Source organism: Bubalus bubalis, chromosome 15, assembly GCF_019923935.1.
Source record: "Bubalus bubalis isolate 160015118507 breed Murrah chromosome 15, NDDB_SH_1, whole genome shotgun sequence".
In the NCBI taxonomy this organism is placed as follows: domain Eukaryota; kingdom Metazoa; phylum Chordata; class Mammalia; order Artiodactyla; family Bovidae; genus Bubalus; species Bubalus bubalis.
The window spans coordinates 81,093,819-81,110,093 of NC_059171.1; the positions used below are offsets into that span (position 1 = coordinate 81,093,819).

Genomic DNA, 16,275 nt, shown 5'->3' on the forward strand with positions numbered 1-16,275 from the left:
CAAGAAAGTCCTCCCTGAGAGAGCCCCAGCCCAGGACCCACGGTCTGGGTCCCCTCCTGCCACATCCAGCCAGCAGGCGGCTCAGGGCGGGCCTGGTGCCCAGGAGCCGGCTCTGCCCAATCTAGTGGTCAGAGATGGCCCCACGCCAGGAGGCAGGAGCAGCGGCTGCAGGGCGTGTTGGGCTTGGGGCTCCTCCCTCCGTCCAGCCCCCCTGCCCAGGCCCAGCCCTCACCGACTGCAGCAGGGCGTCGGCCTGGTTCAGCTGCTCCTCACACAGCCCCGCCTCCATCTGCAGCTTGCTCACGATGCGCTGAAGACGCTCCAGTCTGCGGTCGAGAGCAAGCACGGCCCCCCCTCTGTGAGTGGCAACCGCCGGCCAGGCTTCCCGCCTCGGAGCACAGCTCCCTCCTGCTCCGGGCCTCCCTGCCGGCCTGCGGCCCACAGCTGAGCTGGCCCCAGTGTGGGTTTCCCAGCCCAGGGGTGGGGGTTTCCTCCCCAGGCAGTGACTCACCCTCGGGTGGCTTCCTTGCCTGCAGGGCCCCACCCGCCGCCCCGCCCTCCCGCCTGCCTGCCCACCTCTCAAACTCGCTTCGGAGCTGCTTCTCCCGCTCCAGGATGGCCACGTGCAGCCTGCCCCACTCCTTCTCCACGTCCAGTGGGTGGTAGCCAGGGGGCACCTTGAGCTGGCCTGCTTGCACCGCTCCCTGTGGGCAAGGCCAAGCTCAGGCCAAGGCCAGCAAGCATGGGGGTGCCAAGCCACCCAGGCCCTGGGCCCACCTGCCCTGAACCAGCCCTGGCCCCAGCTTAGTGAGGAGGCAGACCAAGCCTGCTGGATGGACCCCCAGGCCCCAAGCTCCTGGGCGGCTTCCCTTATCTCCAGGTCCCCCTCACCTCCAAGGACTGGTAGATGCCCTTCGACCGGTTCTTGTCCGCCTCCTTGGCCGGAAGCTCCGTCTCCTTAAACTTCAAGAACTGGCACCACAGGATCTGGGGACAGGGGGGTGTCAGTAGCCAAACCTGGGTGCCCACAGTGGACACAGGACCCCGCAGAGCAGGGAAACCCACCTCGATCTCCTCGAAGCTGGAGGGGAAGCGGCGTTCCTCGAAGGCGGCCGTGTGTGCCCGGACCCACTGCAGCAGCAGCAGCACCAACTCGCGGTACTCCTGCCAGCGCAGCTGTAGCTCCTGGTGGGAGGGCGCAGGCGTGAGGGGCCGCCAGCGGCCCGCTCATCCCCGCCCACCTGGCCCTGCCGGCTGGAACTCACGTTAGCCTTCACCCCATCCTGCACATCCGGCACACGGGGCATGGCGTCGTACAGGGACGAGACGTAGGTGATGATGGACTTCTCGTCGGGCTGAGGGACGTCCACGTCTGCAAGGGAGGGGGGTCAGAGGGGCGCCAGCCGGGGGGAGCGGGGAGAGAGGAGGGGGCAGTGGCACATACCCTCGGGGTCCAGGAGACGTGTAACCCCCAGGTCCCGCTCTGCTACAGAGAAAGCCTGGTCCAGGTTCTCCAGGTTGGTCTGACGATACACCTTGTTCATGTCGATGAGCATGGGCCTGGGGGCAAAGGGGCAGGTGGGGCAGGCAGGCAGGGACACGGGAGCAGCGAGGCCCCCTGGGAAGGTCAGCAAACAGAGAGACCCTCTGCAGATCCCCGAGACACAGAGCCCCAGCCCACACTCGCCCTGAGAAGCAACCCCCACATGGCACTGAGTCCCGCCCACACAGGCGGCCCATGTGCAGGCCCTGCCCCCAGGTGCAGGCCCCGCCCTCAGGAGCTCCTGGGGCCTGCGGGGTGCTGGGGCCCAGGGTGGGGTGCTGGGGCCCAGGGTGGGGTGCTTGTCTGGGCTCCCTGCAGTTACCCTGTCCACCAGGCCCTGGGGTCCTGGGTGGAGGCTGAGGTTCCCCCAAGAACTGACCCCACTCAGGCCTCTTCTGGGGCATCAGTGTGGGGCCAGTGCTCATGGCTGTGAAAACCAGCAGCCCTGAGGTCCTCTGGCCTCGAAGAAACTGGGAAGGGCAGGGAGGCGACGGGAAGGGTGTGGGCCGGGCCGGGCCTCCTGGGGAGGCAGCTGGCAGCAGAGCCCATCTCCCCAGGCAGCGGCTCCCCGTGCGCAGCACACGCCTTCTCGCCGTCCCCTTCGCCCCAGCATGTCTGCAGTCGCCCGGCCGAGGGACTCGGGCACCGCCCCGCCCCGCCTGGCGGCCTACTTGTGCCGGTGGATGATGGCGTTGAAGAGGCGGCCGTCGCGCCAGCTGGAGGTGAAGTTGTCGCAGCGCAGGCCCTGGTAGCCCTCCACCATGCGCTGGGACCACAGCAGCAGCTTCTCCTTGGCCGTCATGTCCTCCGACTGCCCGCTCACCTGGATGTCTGAGATCTGCCCGCACAGTGGGCAGGAGGCGGGGCTCAGGTGCAGCCCCGTCAGCGTACACGAGCCACCGGCCAGCAGAGGCCAAGCGTGTCCTGCCCACGTCAAGGAGCCGCTGGGACCCACCACCCCTCAGCGTCACGAGCCCACGCCACCCTGCGCTCCCTCAGCCCAGCTACACCTTGCACCCACCAAGGCAGGATCAGAGTTGGTGGAGGGTGCGTGCAAGGGGCTCACCCAGAAGCCCCAGGCCTAGAGAAGGCTGTCATGAGGTGTGTGTGTGTGGCGGGGCGGGGGGGTGGTGGTCAGGGCCTCTCTGGCTGCAGGCCAGGGTTGGGTCCTGGGACTGGGCACATGTGACTGCAGCCTGGGCCTGGCCCTGCACTCAGTCCAATCCTTTAGGCCCAAATCTGCCAGCTTGTCTGTTCCCAGTTATCTGTCTGTTGGTCTGCCCGCCTGTATGACTCAGCTGCCGTGCCAGCCTGGCTCTGCCTGCCCAGCTTTCAGATTTGCGGCTTCCTGTGCGGCTGGGCAGGCAGTGGGTGAGTCAGCCCGAGCAGCGGGTGCCTCTCCAGAACCTTCCCTGTGGCGGGAGGCCACACAGAGCAGAGAACGCGTGCCTCTGCAGGGAGAGCCAGGGCCAGAGGGTGAAGGATAGGCAGGCTTTGGAGGCCCAGGCCTTCAGGCCATGGAGTTAGCACAGGGCGGTAGCGCAGGCTGACGGGAAGGCGCCAGGTGCCAGGCCCACCCTGCAGACTCTGGAGGCAGCAGAGGGTCAAGTGGGCAGCTGCGCTACCTGGAAGTGCAGGATGATAGTCCAGATCAGGCCGAGGGTCAGCTTGGGGTTGCCGTCGGCAATGTCATCGTTCCTGATGTTCACCAGCTTCACCTGAGAGCAAGCGGGCCTCGGTCACACCCACGAGCCAGCCGGAGAAGGGGCCGGGGCCTGTGGCCAGGTGGGCGCCTCACCTGGCGGTGACGGAGGTAGTCCAGGGCGATCTGCACGTTCTGCAGCTTGTGGAAGCGCATCCTCCCCTTCTCCCGCGGCTGCAAGGGGAGTACGCCAGTCAGCCAGTCAGCACCCCTGAGCCCCTGCGGCATCCACGACCCTTACCCCGGGTCACCCACCCCAGCTGGGAGGGAGGGCACGCCGGTCAGCACCCCTGAGCCCCCGGGGCATCCATGACCGTTACCCCGGGTCACCCACCCCAACTGGGAGGGGGGCCACTGGCCCAGCAAGGGTTTGGGAAGTCCAAGGCCAGGCTGCGGGAAGGAAGGAGGGGGCGGGGAGGACACAATAGCCAGGAAGCCACCAGAGGAGGGTAGTAGTTTGGGGGAGGGGTCCTCCTGCCCAGCGGTGGCAGCCCCTGTGGGTCTCCGGCCCCGGACAGTGTGGCAGGTGGGCTGCTGGGCAGCTCGAAGCAGGGCCATCTGCCCACCCCAGCGCCATCAGCCGGGTGAGCCGGGCTCCTGGAGCCCACGTGCTGCCGTGGCCAGCAGGCACATCCACTCACCAGGCGCGAGCTCCTGATTACGTCCCGCTCTCTTGGCTGCCCGGCCAGAGCAGGGCAAAGGGTAAAGGGCAGAGGTCAAAGTTCAGAGTCCAAGCAGCAGAGAAACCAAAGCAGAGCAGAGCATGAGGTTACAGTGTCAAGGCTTGAGCACGGTGGGCGGCGGGGCCATGTGCCCAGGCACAGGGGTCAGGCGGCTCCCAGGCCAGAATGGACACTGACCAGGAGGCGCGGGGGGCTGAGGCCAGGCCGGACACAGAGTTGGGGGGGGTCACCGGTGAGACGCCAGGAGGGAAGGCAGGCAGGGTCACAGAGGGGCGGGCAGACACACGTACCAGGCTGTCCCCAGAGAGCACCTCCAAGAGGGAGATGAGGTTGTGGCCATCACGGAGGTCTTCATACAGGTCACTGATGTGCCTCTGAGCCTGCATGGACAGAGCGCAGGGCTGGTCCAGAAGGCTAGAGGCAGGGGGCCCACAGAAGACGCCCGCCCCCAAGGAGGCACCTACCTCTGCCCTCCAGTGCTAGAGAGACCAGGAGAGACCAGGAGGAGGAGGAGGAGAAGGAAAGAGACAGATGAGCGAGCCAGGGGAGGAAACAGACAGAAAGGACAGGTTCAGAGGTGGGAGGTGGGCCCCCAGGGCAGAAAGGGGGGCCCGCACACGTGGGCGCAGAGGGGGCTCCAGCCCTTGTTTGGGACGGACGGCCAGGGCATCCTCCTCCACCCCCGCGACCCTGCACACACACACACACACACACACACACACACACACACACACACGCAGGCACTCCTACACACATGCTCACAACCGTGTATGCGCATACCACCAACCTTGATGAGGTGCTTATTGACCCACTTGGTGAAGGTTTTCTTCTGCACACGGTCCCGCTCATCTGGGAGAGACAAGGCCAGGTTACCTAGGCCTGGGAGAAGCCCCGCAAGCCCCCAGGAGGTGACCACCATGCAGAGAGTGGCTGGTGCCACTGAAGATGGCCTCAGAATCACACTGCCCCCGCCCAACAAGGCCCCAGACAGTCCTGGACGGAAGCCGGGGGCCAGGCCCGCGGGTGCCCACCGCTGGGTCTCCCAAGATGGGAGGGTCTGGAGCTGCAGCCACACCTGGAGGCACAGCACACAAGTCCTGGCCTGCCCCACCCCCACACAGGCTGCCTCGGGGGCCCGAGCAGGCCTGGACCCAGACTGGGCAGGGCTGGGCGAGGGGAACCTCTGTCCCCCCGCAGGATGGCGGGCCTTTCCCGGGGCATGGAGAGCCCTCCGCCCCCGACTACCCAAGGCCCAGAGGCCCCTGCCAGCCTCTCTGTGTTGGGCATGGTTGGGTGGCCCCCCAGCAACTCTGCACCTGGGCCAACGCTGGTATTAGAGTCTGTCCCCTAAATTCAGAGCCTCACAGTCTGGGCCCCACCCCACCCAATGCCAGGCTTCCTGCGGCAGGAACTGGGCCCTTCCTGTCCCGCGCCTGCCCCGCCCTGCGGTGCAGAGTCCCGCTACCTTTCTTGCCCTCTGAGGCCCTGAGAACGGCCAGGTAGAGGTTGTCCTCCGAGCTGGTCCTCTTGTGACCCAGGCCCTCGGGCTCGGGCACCCGCAGCCGCTGCTGAGACATGGTGCCGCCCTGCCCCTTCAGCGCTCTGGCCCACCCCAGGTGCTGCGCTCGCGGCCGCGGGGCACTCCACGGCAGAGGTGCTCGGCACGGGCACGGCGCACTCGCTCGGTGGGCTCTGCTCACTCAGCTCCGCTGGAGCCCAGTGCGGGCCACTCCCTGCCCTCGGAACTCCCTAGCCGCTGTCCCCGCCCCTGGAGCCCCACCCCAGCCTGCACACCCCCAGAGAAGGAGTGTCCCAGCTGGAAGCAGGAAGGCAGCCCCTCCCCCACGGCCACACCTACTACAGCCGGGCAGAAACAGGAAACCCAGGGGTTTCCTCACCCACCCTGCCCGCAGCAGCCCCTCAAGGAACCCGGGTGCCAGGGGACCTGCACCTCACGGCACACAGACAAGTGTCGGGTCACAGGGAACCGCACACCGTGCCCAGGGCCACTCCAAAGGGGGCCCCTCAGGGAGGGGTGCCTGAGTGCCACTGGGCCAGGGAGCCCAAGGTCATGCGTCTTGGAGGGGCACCAGCTCAGACTTGACCCAGGGCCGCCCCATGCCTGCCCAAACTGCCAGGCGGAGGGGCTCTAAGGAGGGACCCCCAAGGGGAGTGACACCTGGCTTGGGGGGGGCCGGCTGCCTTCTCTGGAAGCCCTCCTAAATCACCCCTCAGAGACCTACACGCCCTACACCCTACACCCTGCTAGGCTCCCACCTATACCCCTGGCTCCAGGGCCACCAGGCTCCAGTGAGGGCTGGACCCCTCCCAAGCGGCCCACCAAGCCTGTCCTGGAGCAGTGCCCCCATCCGAAGGCAGAGTGCTCCGCGGGGCAGGAGGGGGCACATAGCTGAGCGCTGACTCACCAGGCAGGACTGCCCAGCCCTGAGCTGCGGAACTCTGCCCCGAGTCAGGGAGGGGGGCCTCAGGTCAGAGGGGAGCACCCTAAGGGGGCCCAGCCAGTGAGTCAGGGGAGGGGAGAGGGCGCAGGCAGGGTGACTCACGGGCAAGAAAGCCGCACCTAGGGCACTGGGGGCAGCCTGGGTGGGGGGCTGTTTGCAGGCGGGCAGGGCGCACGGATATCAGCCACTCAGGTTGTAAAGGTGGTAGGACAAAGGGCACAGGGGTGCTGCCCGGCTCCCTCTTGTCTCGCACACCACGGCCCTGGCCACGCACTGCCCAGCTGCCCAGCCACTGCAGGAAAGAATGCATCGCCCTGACCACAGAATTTTCCAGTCTGAGACTTGGCTTGATGCGATCCAGCTGGGAGCCGCTGCCCCACCCCCATGGCGCCTTGGGCCTCGTTTCCAGGAAAGGCTCACCCCACCCAGCCGCTGCCCTTCTCTGGCCACGGGGGGGGGGGGGGCGCCCACACCCCGGGGGGTAGGGGACCCCCCCAACGCCAGACCAGGTGGAGCTGACTACCCCCACCCCTACCCCAGAGGCCCTGCAGCAGGTCACCTCGCTCCCCCACTCTGGACAGACCCCCCCCCTTCTACGCAGGGCCCGGAGAGGCCCCACACATGAGCCCTTCACCCCCCAGAGCTGCTCCAGGATCCCACATCAGACCCCACGCTGGCCAGCGCCCCAGTGTAGGGTCACCAAGGATGGCTCACACCCACTGCCAGGCATCCCGGCTGAGCGTCCAAGCTGGGAGTCCCCCCACCCCCCACCCCAAGCCCCTCTCCAGCGTCTTCTCTGCCACTCAGGGGCTCCAAGGATATTGGCTTGCTATACTGGACAGGGTTCCACCTCCACCTCCCAAGCCCAGCTCTCTCTCCCCACCACGCCCTGCTGCCTCCAGACCCCCCCCCCCCCCGGGATCTCAGAGAGTGTCCTCTCAGGCGCTCCCTGCGGCCCTGCTGGCCAGTCCCTCACCCTTGGCTGTAGGGACGCGCCCTTCCCCGTCCATCCTATCCGTCATCCTATTCAGGCCCTCAAGTCAAGAGACCACCCACCCCTCCCCTGCCGGCCCAGCCCCGCGGCCCGCCCCCGTAGGCCAGGCTGCTGCACATCTCGGCTGGCCCTCCCCAGCACTGCGGCTCCTGCCCTGTCCACCAGGCCAGTGTCCCCCAGAGCTGCCCGCGGTCCTCTGAAGGGTAGCGTTGCCCCCTTTCACAGATTTGGAAACTAAGGCAAGAATCTAGTTAGTGGGGCCGCTCCCGGGATAAGAAGCCTGGAGACAAGAAGGGAGCCGACGCCGAGAGCGCGGGGCGGCGCAGAGACTGCAACCCCGGCCCGACCCCTCCCACCCCACACCTCCCGCGGGCAGACTGCCAACAGCCCGGTGCCCGGAACCCGCGGCCCCGGCCTGCCAGCCAGCCCCGCTCCCCACCCCCTACTCCGGAGGGAACTCGGGGGCAGAGGGGACTCCACCCCACCTTCCTCCCCAGGTGTTTCCGCACCGAGCCTGGGGGCGGGGCTGCGCCTGAGCCGGGCACCGCCCCCCGGCCCCCGCGGCCTTCCCTGGCGCTCACGGAGACGGGTGCCCCCTCCAGCCACACCCACCTACGCAGCACAGCTGCCTGTAGAGGTAGCCCCTGCGCGCCTGCTCGCAGCCCCCATCCAGCCAGCACGGCCGTTCCAGCACGACCTCCTTCTGCGCGGCGAAAGCGACGCCCGCCCCCCGTGTGCCGGGCGCAGCCATGAGCCCGGCGCCCTGCGGACAGCAAACAGGACGGCGCGTCGGCTTCCCGGCCCACGCGAGGCCGCCGCGAGGCCGCCGGCTCCGCGTGCCACACCCTCCCCCGCCGGGCCGGACGCTGAGAGCCTGCCCCCGGCGGCCGCCCCGCCCCACGGAGACCTGGAAGCCGCGCCCCCGCTTGGAGGGAGAGGAGCCGGCTGCGCCTGGGGGCAGCGGGGGAGGCTGCGGCCCCAGGATAGAGGCTGGGAACTGCCCGAGCCTGGCGTTCCCGGGACGAGCTCCAGCTCCCGCAGGATTCGCGGGAAAGGCCGGGTGTGCGGAGCAGGGGGCTGAGAACTGAGCAGAAGCACCGAAAAGGGGCGCCAAGGGCAGCAGGACCAGGGAGCGGCCGAAGGGGAGCTCCGTGCCCACGTGGGCACAGGATACAAAAGCTGAAGGAGGGAGGGCCAAACCGAGGCGGGGAGCGCTGACCTGAGCGTTTTATTGAACCGTTTTGTTGAACGTCCCCACAGATGAGTCACCAGGCCCTCCCCAGCCCCCAAAGCCACGCCTAGGAGCCCCATCCGGACTTGGATCTCGGCCAGGCTCCAGCAGAGTAGGCCCACCAGGGGCGGCCCTGGCTACCCCCACCCAGTGCAAGCCTCCCCGCCTCAGGCTATGGCCCGGGCAGCCCTGCAGGTCCCGGGGAGCGGGGGGGGGCCGTCCCTCTGGCCAGAACCCCAGTCCCCTGCTCATTCACTGGAGTGGAGGCAGGCTCCACCCAGTCCTGGGCCGGGCGCCACTGCCGAGAGCTATAGCCTCGAACGGGTGACCTGGAGCCTGGGGAAGGCAGGGTAAGCCCGGCCGCCGGTCCCCGAGGCGTTACTGGGCCCTGGTCAAGGGCGCTCAGGCACCTGTCCAGCTCCCGCAGCCCCACCTCCTGCGGCGGCCCCGCCTCAGTCCCCGGGACGCCTGCACCTGCCCGCTGCGGTTTCTGTGTTGACAGTCACCTGTGGTCGCCATATATGGGCTGCTAGGGAGGGGCCTCCCTCACGGACGGAAAGCCCCTGCCCCTTGCCGCCCCCCTCCCCAGCTGTCCAGACCTCCCCCAGCCCTCCCTTGACGCCCTGCCCAGCAGCGGGCTCCAGGCTGTCGGAGGCAGAGTCCCGGCCCTGCCCAGACAAGCAGGCGGGGTCTTCAGCACAGGGAGCGCGGCCGGGGGTCCACACCTTGTCTGGCCAAGTGCCCGCGCGAGCCTCCAGGACAGGAAGGGGCGGGCATAGGGAAATTCAGGGGCGGGAGGGAGGCGGCCCCTCGCCCGCCCCGCCCTCAGCCCCCTGGCCGGGTGGCGGCAATAAACAGCAGCCCCGGGGGTGGCCACCAGCGGCCTTACCTTGCTCATCCTGCACCCGCGGGCGCCCCCTACGCCAGTGCCACACGGCGGCCAGGGTGACGACGTGGCCCACGACCACGAGGGAAGGAAACAGGCTGCCCGAGGGCTCCATGGCTCTGGAGGCGCCGGCCTGCGCGCTCGGCAGGCGCAGCCGCCCTTCGGAAGGGCTACTCGAAGCCGGGCAGCCCCCCTTCCTTCCCCGAGGAAGCGGAGGACGGCTGGGGGTGCCCGGGACCAGGGACCGCCCCCTGCGGGACCGCCCGACCACTGTCGGCCTCCGCCGCCGCACCAACTGCTCTCCCGGCCGCGCCTCCCTCCCACTCCGGCCACTCGCGCTCCCCACCCGCCCCACCTCCCACGACGGCGCCGCTCCGCGGGCCCTGCGCCGCTCGCACGCTCAAGGTTAGCGGAGCCTTAACCCCTGCTCACCCGCGGCCACACCCGCCAGGAGGAGGGGCCTGCAGGGACGCCTGGCTGAGCGCAGCCCCCCCCACCCCCAGCCCAGCCCTGGCCCTCGCGGCCTCACACGGGCCTCCCCCGCCCCCACAGGGGGTGACCGTGACGCCCAGCACCCCATTCTGCCTCCAAGGGTGCCCCTGGCGACAGCTGCCAGCGCCCCGGTCCTCGCTGGCCTCCAGGCTCGCAGCGGACCCAACCGTTGTCAAAGACAGGGAAACCCGACGCCCCCCACCCCTCCGCGGACAGCAGACAGGGAGGGGGTGGGCCCCCGCAGCGCCCGTTGGGCTCTCAGAGGCAGCTCCACCTACCCGGCACAATCTTCATTGGGGACAGCGGCGGGGCCCACGGGTCGACAGCGAGTGGGTGTAGGTGCTGGGAGGGTCACAGGCCCCTCGGAGGCAGCAGCAAGCGCGGAGGTGCGTGGAGGAGGGCACTGGCGCTGCTGCTGTCAGCAGAGCTGTGTCCGTGGGGGAGGGGGTGGGCAGGGGGCCCGCGGATATAAATATCCCAGGAGGGCAGGCCAGGCCCGTCATCTGTCCCGACTTAGAACATGACGTGCGGAGCCAGGGCACCGGCGCCAGGCCCGCTCCCACGGTGAGTCCAACAGGGGAAGCCTTGGGTGTCGGGGCCCACCTGGGAGCAGGGTGGCCCTCGGGCCTGGGGGCTCCAGTCCCTGTTGAAAGGCCTGCAGCTCCCACCCTGCCCACCCCGCGGGACGTCGATGGCAGTGGGGGAGCACTGGGAAAGGCCACCCTGGCAAGCACCACCACCCCTGCCCCCGGCAGGTCACCAAACAACACCTGGCCCAGACGGACGGGCGGGACGGCCTCCCAAGGTCAGGTCTCAAGCCAGATGGGGCCGGGCCTCCCCCGCAACCCAGGACGCTCAGGTGCTGGCCCCAGGCCCACACAGACCCTGGAAGCCCAGGGGGCTCAGACGCCCCCAGGGCCAAGGTGCACTCAGGAAACAGCAGGTGGAGGTCACGATCCCACCCCCTCCTCCCTGTCAAGTCTGACCCTCTGAGAACCCCATGGAGGAAGCCCGCAGGGCCATTCTAGTCTGACCCTCTGAGAACTCCAAGGAGTAAGCCCTGCACATCACTGCACCACACAGTTGAGGAAACTGAGGCACAGAACCGGCGAGGAACACCCCAGCCACCCGAGGCCGTGACATCAGCCCTGGTCGACTGCCTGGAGCGTGTGGGCAGCCGGCAGCAGAGCACAGCAAACCATACTTGGCCTCTGGCTGCCAGGGAAGGGGTACCCCAGCCCACGTGGGGAGGCCAGGGGCAACGGGGAGGGGGTGGAGGGCCAGGCCCACCCAAGTCTCCTGCCCATCAACCCCATGCTTCAGAAACAATTCTGAAGGAAATCGGCCTGCAGGGGCCAGCTCTGAAGGCCAGGGCTGGGCTCCACCTCGGAGGACTCCATGCTCCAACACCAGGGGGAACCAGCTCCTGGAGGCATGGAAGTCTGGGGCAAAGCCTGGCGCCCTGAGACACGTCCATCCCGCCCCAGACACACCACAGGCAGCATCTCTAGACAGAGCCATGCTCATCCGGAATCCGCGGTCCTGCCCCTGCAGGGCCCCGGCCACAGGCTGGTGGGGAAAGCAGAGCCCCATCTGGAGACCTGGACCCCTTCCTTCTGAAGACCTGCACCCTGGCCCGACCCTGGCCCAGCGCTGCCCTACCTTGGCCCAGCTGAATCAGCTCCTCCATGCTGTACCTGTCCATAGCTGCCGACCATGAGCCTGGCTGCTCTGGAGCGGCAGAGAGGAGAGGAAGGGAAGGCAGGAAGGAGGGAAAGGGTGGGAGGCAAAGGGAGGGCTCTCCAGAGCCCAGGCCTCTCCACCCAGCTCTGGGAGCCTGGCTCCTCCTCACGGCCACCCCTTAGTCAGCGAGCCGGGCAGAGTGAAGCCCAGTGGAACGACGGGTCGGACCAGCCCGCCTGCAATCCCTGAGCCCTCAGGTGTGGCTGGAGGGCCCTCCTCTGCCTGCCGGCCCAGCCCACCCACCCGGCAGCCTCCCCACCCGGCAGCCTCCCCACCCAGCACTGGCCCCAGAAGTCTGCACCACCCCAGCCCCTGCCTCATCCTCCAGGCCTTCAGCCTTGACAAAGGGACATCTCCTAGCTAAGTACCAACCTCTGCACTTTTTTCGCGCCGTTGGACTGCCCAGCCACCGCGAGACCCGGTAAAAGACAAACCTAATCGTACTGTAACCTGCTTAGAAAACCCGCCAGAGTTCTACAGGTCTCCCCGCAGACAACCGGACACAAAACTGGAGACTAATGGAGGGCTGGCAGGGGCGCCATGTGCTGTGAAAGGGAGCAGCAGGGCTCTGCGCCTGCGGACAAGCCCGTGGGACAGTCAGGTGCGTGGCGTGGCCAGGAGCAGCCAGCCTTGCAGGGCACCTGCACCCGCAACATAGAGGCTGCTGGAGCACAGGGGTGAGCGTGTTCGGACAGCACCTCTTCTCTACTGAAGTTCCAGATCTTTCTGAGTTTTGAGCCAGGCTCATTGAGAAATGAAATTCATGTACGAAACCCACTCCCCCTGGGTCCATCTTTCCAGTAACCCCAGAGGAACCCTGTCCGTCCTCCTGGCAGCTCTCTGAGCGCCGTCCTCCTTGGTCAGGGCTCAGCTCAGGGCATGTCTCACAGGGGCCCTCCAGGACCACTCGCTCTTCACCCAGCCCATCCATCCCACATGCTGGGGGCTTCCGGCCAGGGACTCAGCCTGGGACTGACTGGTAAGTGGCAGAACAAGCAAGTGGACACCTTCCCACATGGATGAGCAGACCACCATGGCACAGGGGAAGGGGTCCGCGGCTCCCTGGCCGGGGATGGCCAGGCAGAGGCGGTCCACCTGAGCAAGGCCGCTGTGACGAGCGTGGCAGCTGGGCCCACGTGCTGACCTGCCCTTCTGCAGACGGACCAGAGGGGCGATGCTGTGAGCAAGTGAGGGGTCTGTGGCGCATCGCTGGATAACTTTTAAAGTATTTATTTCTTCATTTAATTTGGCCGTGCCAGGTCTCCGTTGGGGCCTGTCAGACCTAGTTTCCTGACCAGGGACTGAAAGCAGCCTCTGCTTTGGGAGCGCAGAGTCACAGCCACTTTTGGGAGCGCAGAGTCACAGCCACTGGACCGCCAGGGAAGCCGCACTTGATAATGTTTAAAACTCTGAGAAGTCGACAGTTCCCAATGTCATCAGAACCTTCCTAGCCAAGCCATCAGGACCCCTACAGACCTGGCCAAAGCCCTGTGCCCCACCCAGCACCCGAGGTGCCCTGGGCGTCCTCTTGTGCCCAGGGTGGTGCTCAGATCCTGCTCAGCCTGGGGGACCTCGGGGAAGGGGGAGCCCACGCCCTCCGGCCCTGACTCAGCCTGGAGCTGGAACTCATTTCCTGTTGGAAACTCTGAGCTGCCACCGGCAGTGGCTGCTGCGGCCGGGAAGGGAAGACTGAGTCACCCCCTCAGGGCTGGGGGCACCCCCCCTGCTCGCTGAGCCACACCCAGTCCCCCCTCCTGGCCCACGGCCAACTGCCCGCCCAGCCGCTCAGCCCAGCGCCAGCCCAGCCAGGCCACAGAAAAGGAAGGAAGGAGAGAAAAGGAGGGGGGTCCATGCTCCCCACACCCATGACCCAGGAAGGGGGAGGGTCTGCTCTGCCAGCCAGAGTGGGGCAGGGGCCCCATCAAGGCGATGGTCAGGGAGGAGGCCGGGTGGAGACCGTCCATCAGGTGCTGTCAGAGCTGACCGCTGCCCAGTGCAGCACTACTGTCTCTGGTGGGGAACATGGTCACCTTACTGACAGGCGCGGGAGAGGCCATGTGGTGAGCCCACCACCCACAACCTCCCTGACCCCCCCAGATGGGCTCCCACGCCTGGGCCCTAGTTAGTGGGTCCAGGCCCAACCTGGGCCTGTGCCTGGGTCCCCTGACCCCCCACTCATTCACCTGGCAAACTCCTGCCCACCCTGTTAGCCTCACCCCAGGCCCCCACCCACCCCCAGAGATCACATTCCTCCCCAGCTGGAGAGACATGGAGTCCACCCTGTGCTGGGGATCCGCTGCCCCCACTCGACACGGAAGCTGGTGAGCTCAGAAGCACAAGTGTGAGTCTGAGCTGCCCGCTACCCTCTGCCCACCTGGGTGGTGCAGCACAGGTCCTTAGGGACAGGGGGCTGCCACAGTTCGGGGCACAGCACAAGGTGCCGGCCCCTGGGACAACAGGACCCAGTCCATCCTCTGGGACCCAGGTCTCCCTGGGATGGATCCGCCTAGACCCCAGGCAGAGCCCTGCACTGCCGCGGCCATGGGTCTGCTCTTCCTGTCCCGGCCTAGGGCTGCCTGCTAGGCCGTCACCCACCCCAGGCTGACCAAGCACCCAGCCACCATATCACATCTGTGCCACACAACCAGGGGGCAAATGTCACCTCCGCTGGACAAACCCATGGCTCAGAAAGACCAGGCAGTCATCTCCACTTGGAGAGCGGCTGTACCCTGTCCCATCCCAGCACCCCCTCTGCACGCCCCCACCCCCTGCAGAGAGAGCCTGGAGCAGACAAATCCCTGGGGCTGGGAGGGGGTGGGCAGGGCACAGGACGAGGGTGATGCTGGCGAGAGGGCCCAGGGTGCCGGCCAGGGCTGTGCCGACAGCTGGTCCTGCCAGTCCGAGAACCGCGAGCCCCACCCCCAGCCCCAGGGTGTGCCTGGCTATGGGTGGCAGTAACCCACGGGCTCCTCCTTGGCCTACCCACCCCAAGATCCTCAAGCCAGGAGGAGGAGCCCTGGCGTCCACTGGCAAGAGTGCCCAGGCAGAGAGAGCGCCGCCTGCTGGCAGGAGCAGAGCTTTTGCACACCTGTTGCCCACCCCGTCCACCAGGCCCAGGCCCCGCACCCCCACCCACCAGGCCCAGGCCCCCACACCCCCGCCCTCCAGCTGGGGGCAGGGTGCAGCTACCTGTGGGTGGGGCAGGCTCCGGCCCCTGCCTCGCCAGGGTCCCTGGGGCGGTGGCAGGCACCACAGGGGGCTCTGGTGCCCCCTCCTCAGGCTCCTTCCGGCGGTAGACGCACCGCTCCTCTCGGGCAGGGTCCTCGGTGGGCGGCGGCCCCCGCTTGGGCGGGCAGCCCAGGGGACCCTGCACTGCCTGCACATGGGGGGTGCGGCGCGCAGGCATCACCATGGCCACGGGGCGGCGCACACGCTGCAGAGAGGCAGGCACGATCTCCGGGGGCAGGTGCAGGTACTGGCGCAGGTGGGCAATGCCCTCGTTGGTCAGGTACCAGTAAAAGTGGCGCCAGGCGAAGGTCTCCCGCACCAGGCCCCGCGCCCTCAGGGAGGCCATGGCGCGCATGACCTGCAGGTTGGTGACGCCGGGCACGTGAGGGTGCAGGCTGCGGGGCCGCCGGTCCTTCTTGGCCACCATCACGCCCTCTCGGAAAAGCACCTCATAAATGGCCCGCAGCTGGTCCAGCGGCATGAACATGCCGGCCACCATGGCTGCGGGAGTCGGTGAGCCAAGGGCACGGGCGGGGCCCAGAGAAGAGGCCAGGAGACGCCCTGCGCACAGCGCGCAAACGGGCCCCGGGGCAGGCAGGCTGCGGCGGGGAGCGCTGAGTTCGAGGGCGCAGGCTCCGGGCTTACAGCTCGCGGCGCCAGGCTCCCTGGCTCCGTGCAATTCCTGCCGGCACTGCGGCCTGCCCACGGCCTGCGCGAGCCTCCCACCCGCCCGCCCTTCAGGACGCTCAGGCCGGCCCCCTCTGACTCAGCAGCAAGGGCGGCCCCTCCCACCCTCGGCCAACAGGGCCCCTCGCAGGGTGGGGGGGCACCTTGCAGAGGGGCCACCCCCGAGGCAGGCCCCCTCCCGAACAGCCGGCCAGCGGCTCCACGTCAGTAATTACATCAGTTTCTAAACACTTCCTTCAAGGTTCTAAGACTAGGGGGAGGGCGGGCCGGCGGGAGCAGCCATGGACCCAGAGTCCAAAGGGTGGCAGAGGGAAGCGGAAGGAGAGAGGGCAGGAGGGTCCTCAGGCCGCGGTGTGGTCTCAGGACCTCAGGAGTCACAAGGATCTGAACAGGGTGCTGCCCGTCCCGGCAGGGGGCGCTCCAGGTCTAAGGGAGGAGGGGTGAAGTCTTGGGGGGCAGAGAGGAGGTGCTGAGGGGTCCGGGGTCCGAGGACGGAGGAGGAGAGCTGGGGTCTTGGGGTCAGGGGTCTGGGGGCATGGCAGGGGCAGCTGCTACAGCACAGGGACAGGCAGGCTGCAGGCCCCCTGGCTGCTGTCCATCAGACAGGGAGGGGACAGAGCCCCC

General features: G+C 67.9%; 1 protein-coding gene across 19 annotated transcripts in view; it reads right to left on the minus strand.

Moving 5' to 3' along the window:
* The window catches only part of PLEC (plectin), a 56,537-nt gene that overhangs the window by 17,995 nt on the left and 22,267 nt on the right, over window positions 1–16,275 (minus strand). For 3 of the 19 annotated variants that reach the window (XM_025265595.3, XM_006054344.4, XM_006054346.4), the window contains 12 exons: window positions 4,716–4,777; window positions 4,393–4,407; window positions 4,219–4,308; window positions 3,342–3,419; window positions 3,169–3,261; window positions 2,215–2,381; window positions 1,445–1,560; window positions 1,266–1,372; window positions 1,066–1,185; window positions 892–987; window positions 577–704; window positions 233–326 (listed from right to left, as the gene is read on the minus strand). In XM_025265595.3, the coding sequence (XP_025121380.3) occupies window positions 233–326; window positions 577–704; window positions 892–987; window positions 1,066–1,185; window positions 1,266–1,372; window positions 1,445–1,560; window positions 2,215–2,381; window positions 3,169–3,261; window positions 3,342–3,419; window positions 4,219–4,308; window positions 4,393–4,407; window positions 4,716–4,777 (1,166 nt within the window). Of the gene's footprint in view, window positions 1–232; window positions 327–576; window positions 705–891; window positions 988–1,065; window positions 1,186–1,265; window positions 1,373–1,444; window positions 1,561–2,214; window positions 2,382–3,168; window positions 3,262–3,341; window positions 3,420–4,218; window positions 4,309–4,392; window positions 4,408–4,715; window positions 4,778–5,393; window positions 5,667–7,366; window positions 7,416–7,996; window positions 8,229–9,504; window positions 9,818–10,271; window positions 10,423–11,655; window positions 11,714–14,925; window positions 15,665–16,275 lie in introns of those variants that run through there. The other 16 variants (XM_025265596.3, XM_006054345.4, XM_006054348.4 and 13 more) reach the window with 14 other exon arrangements.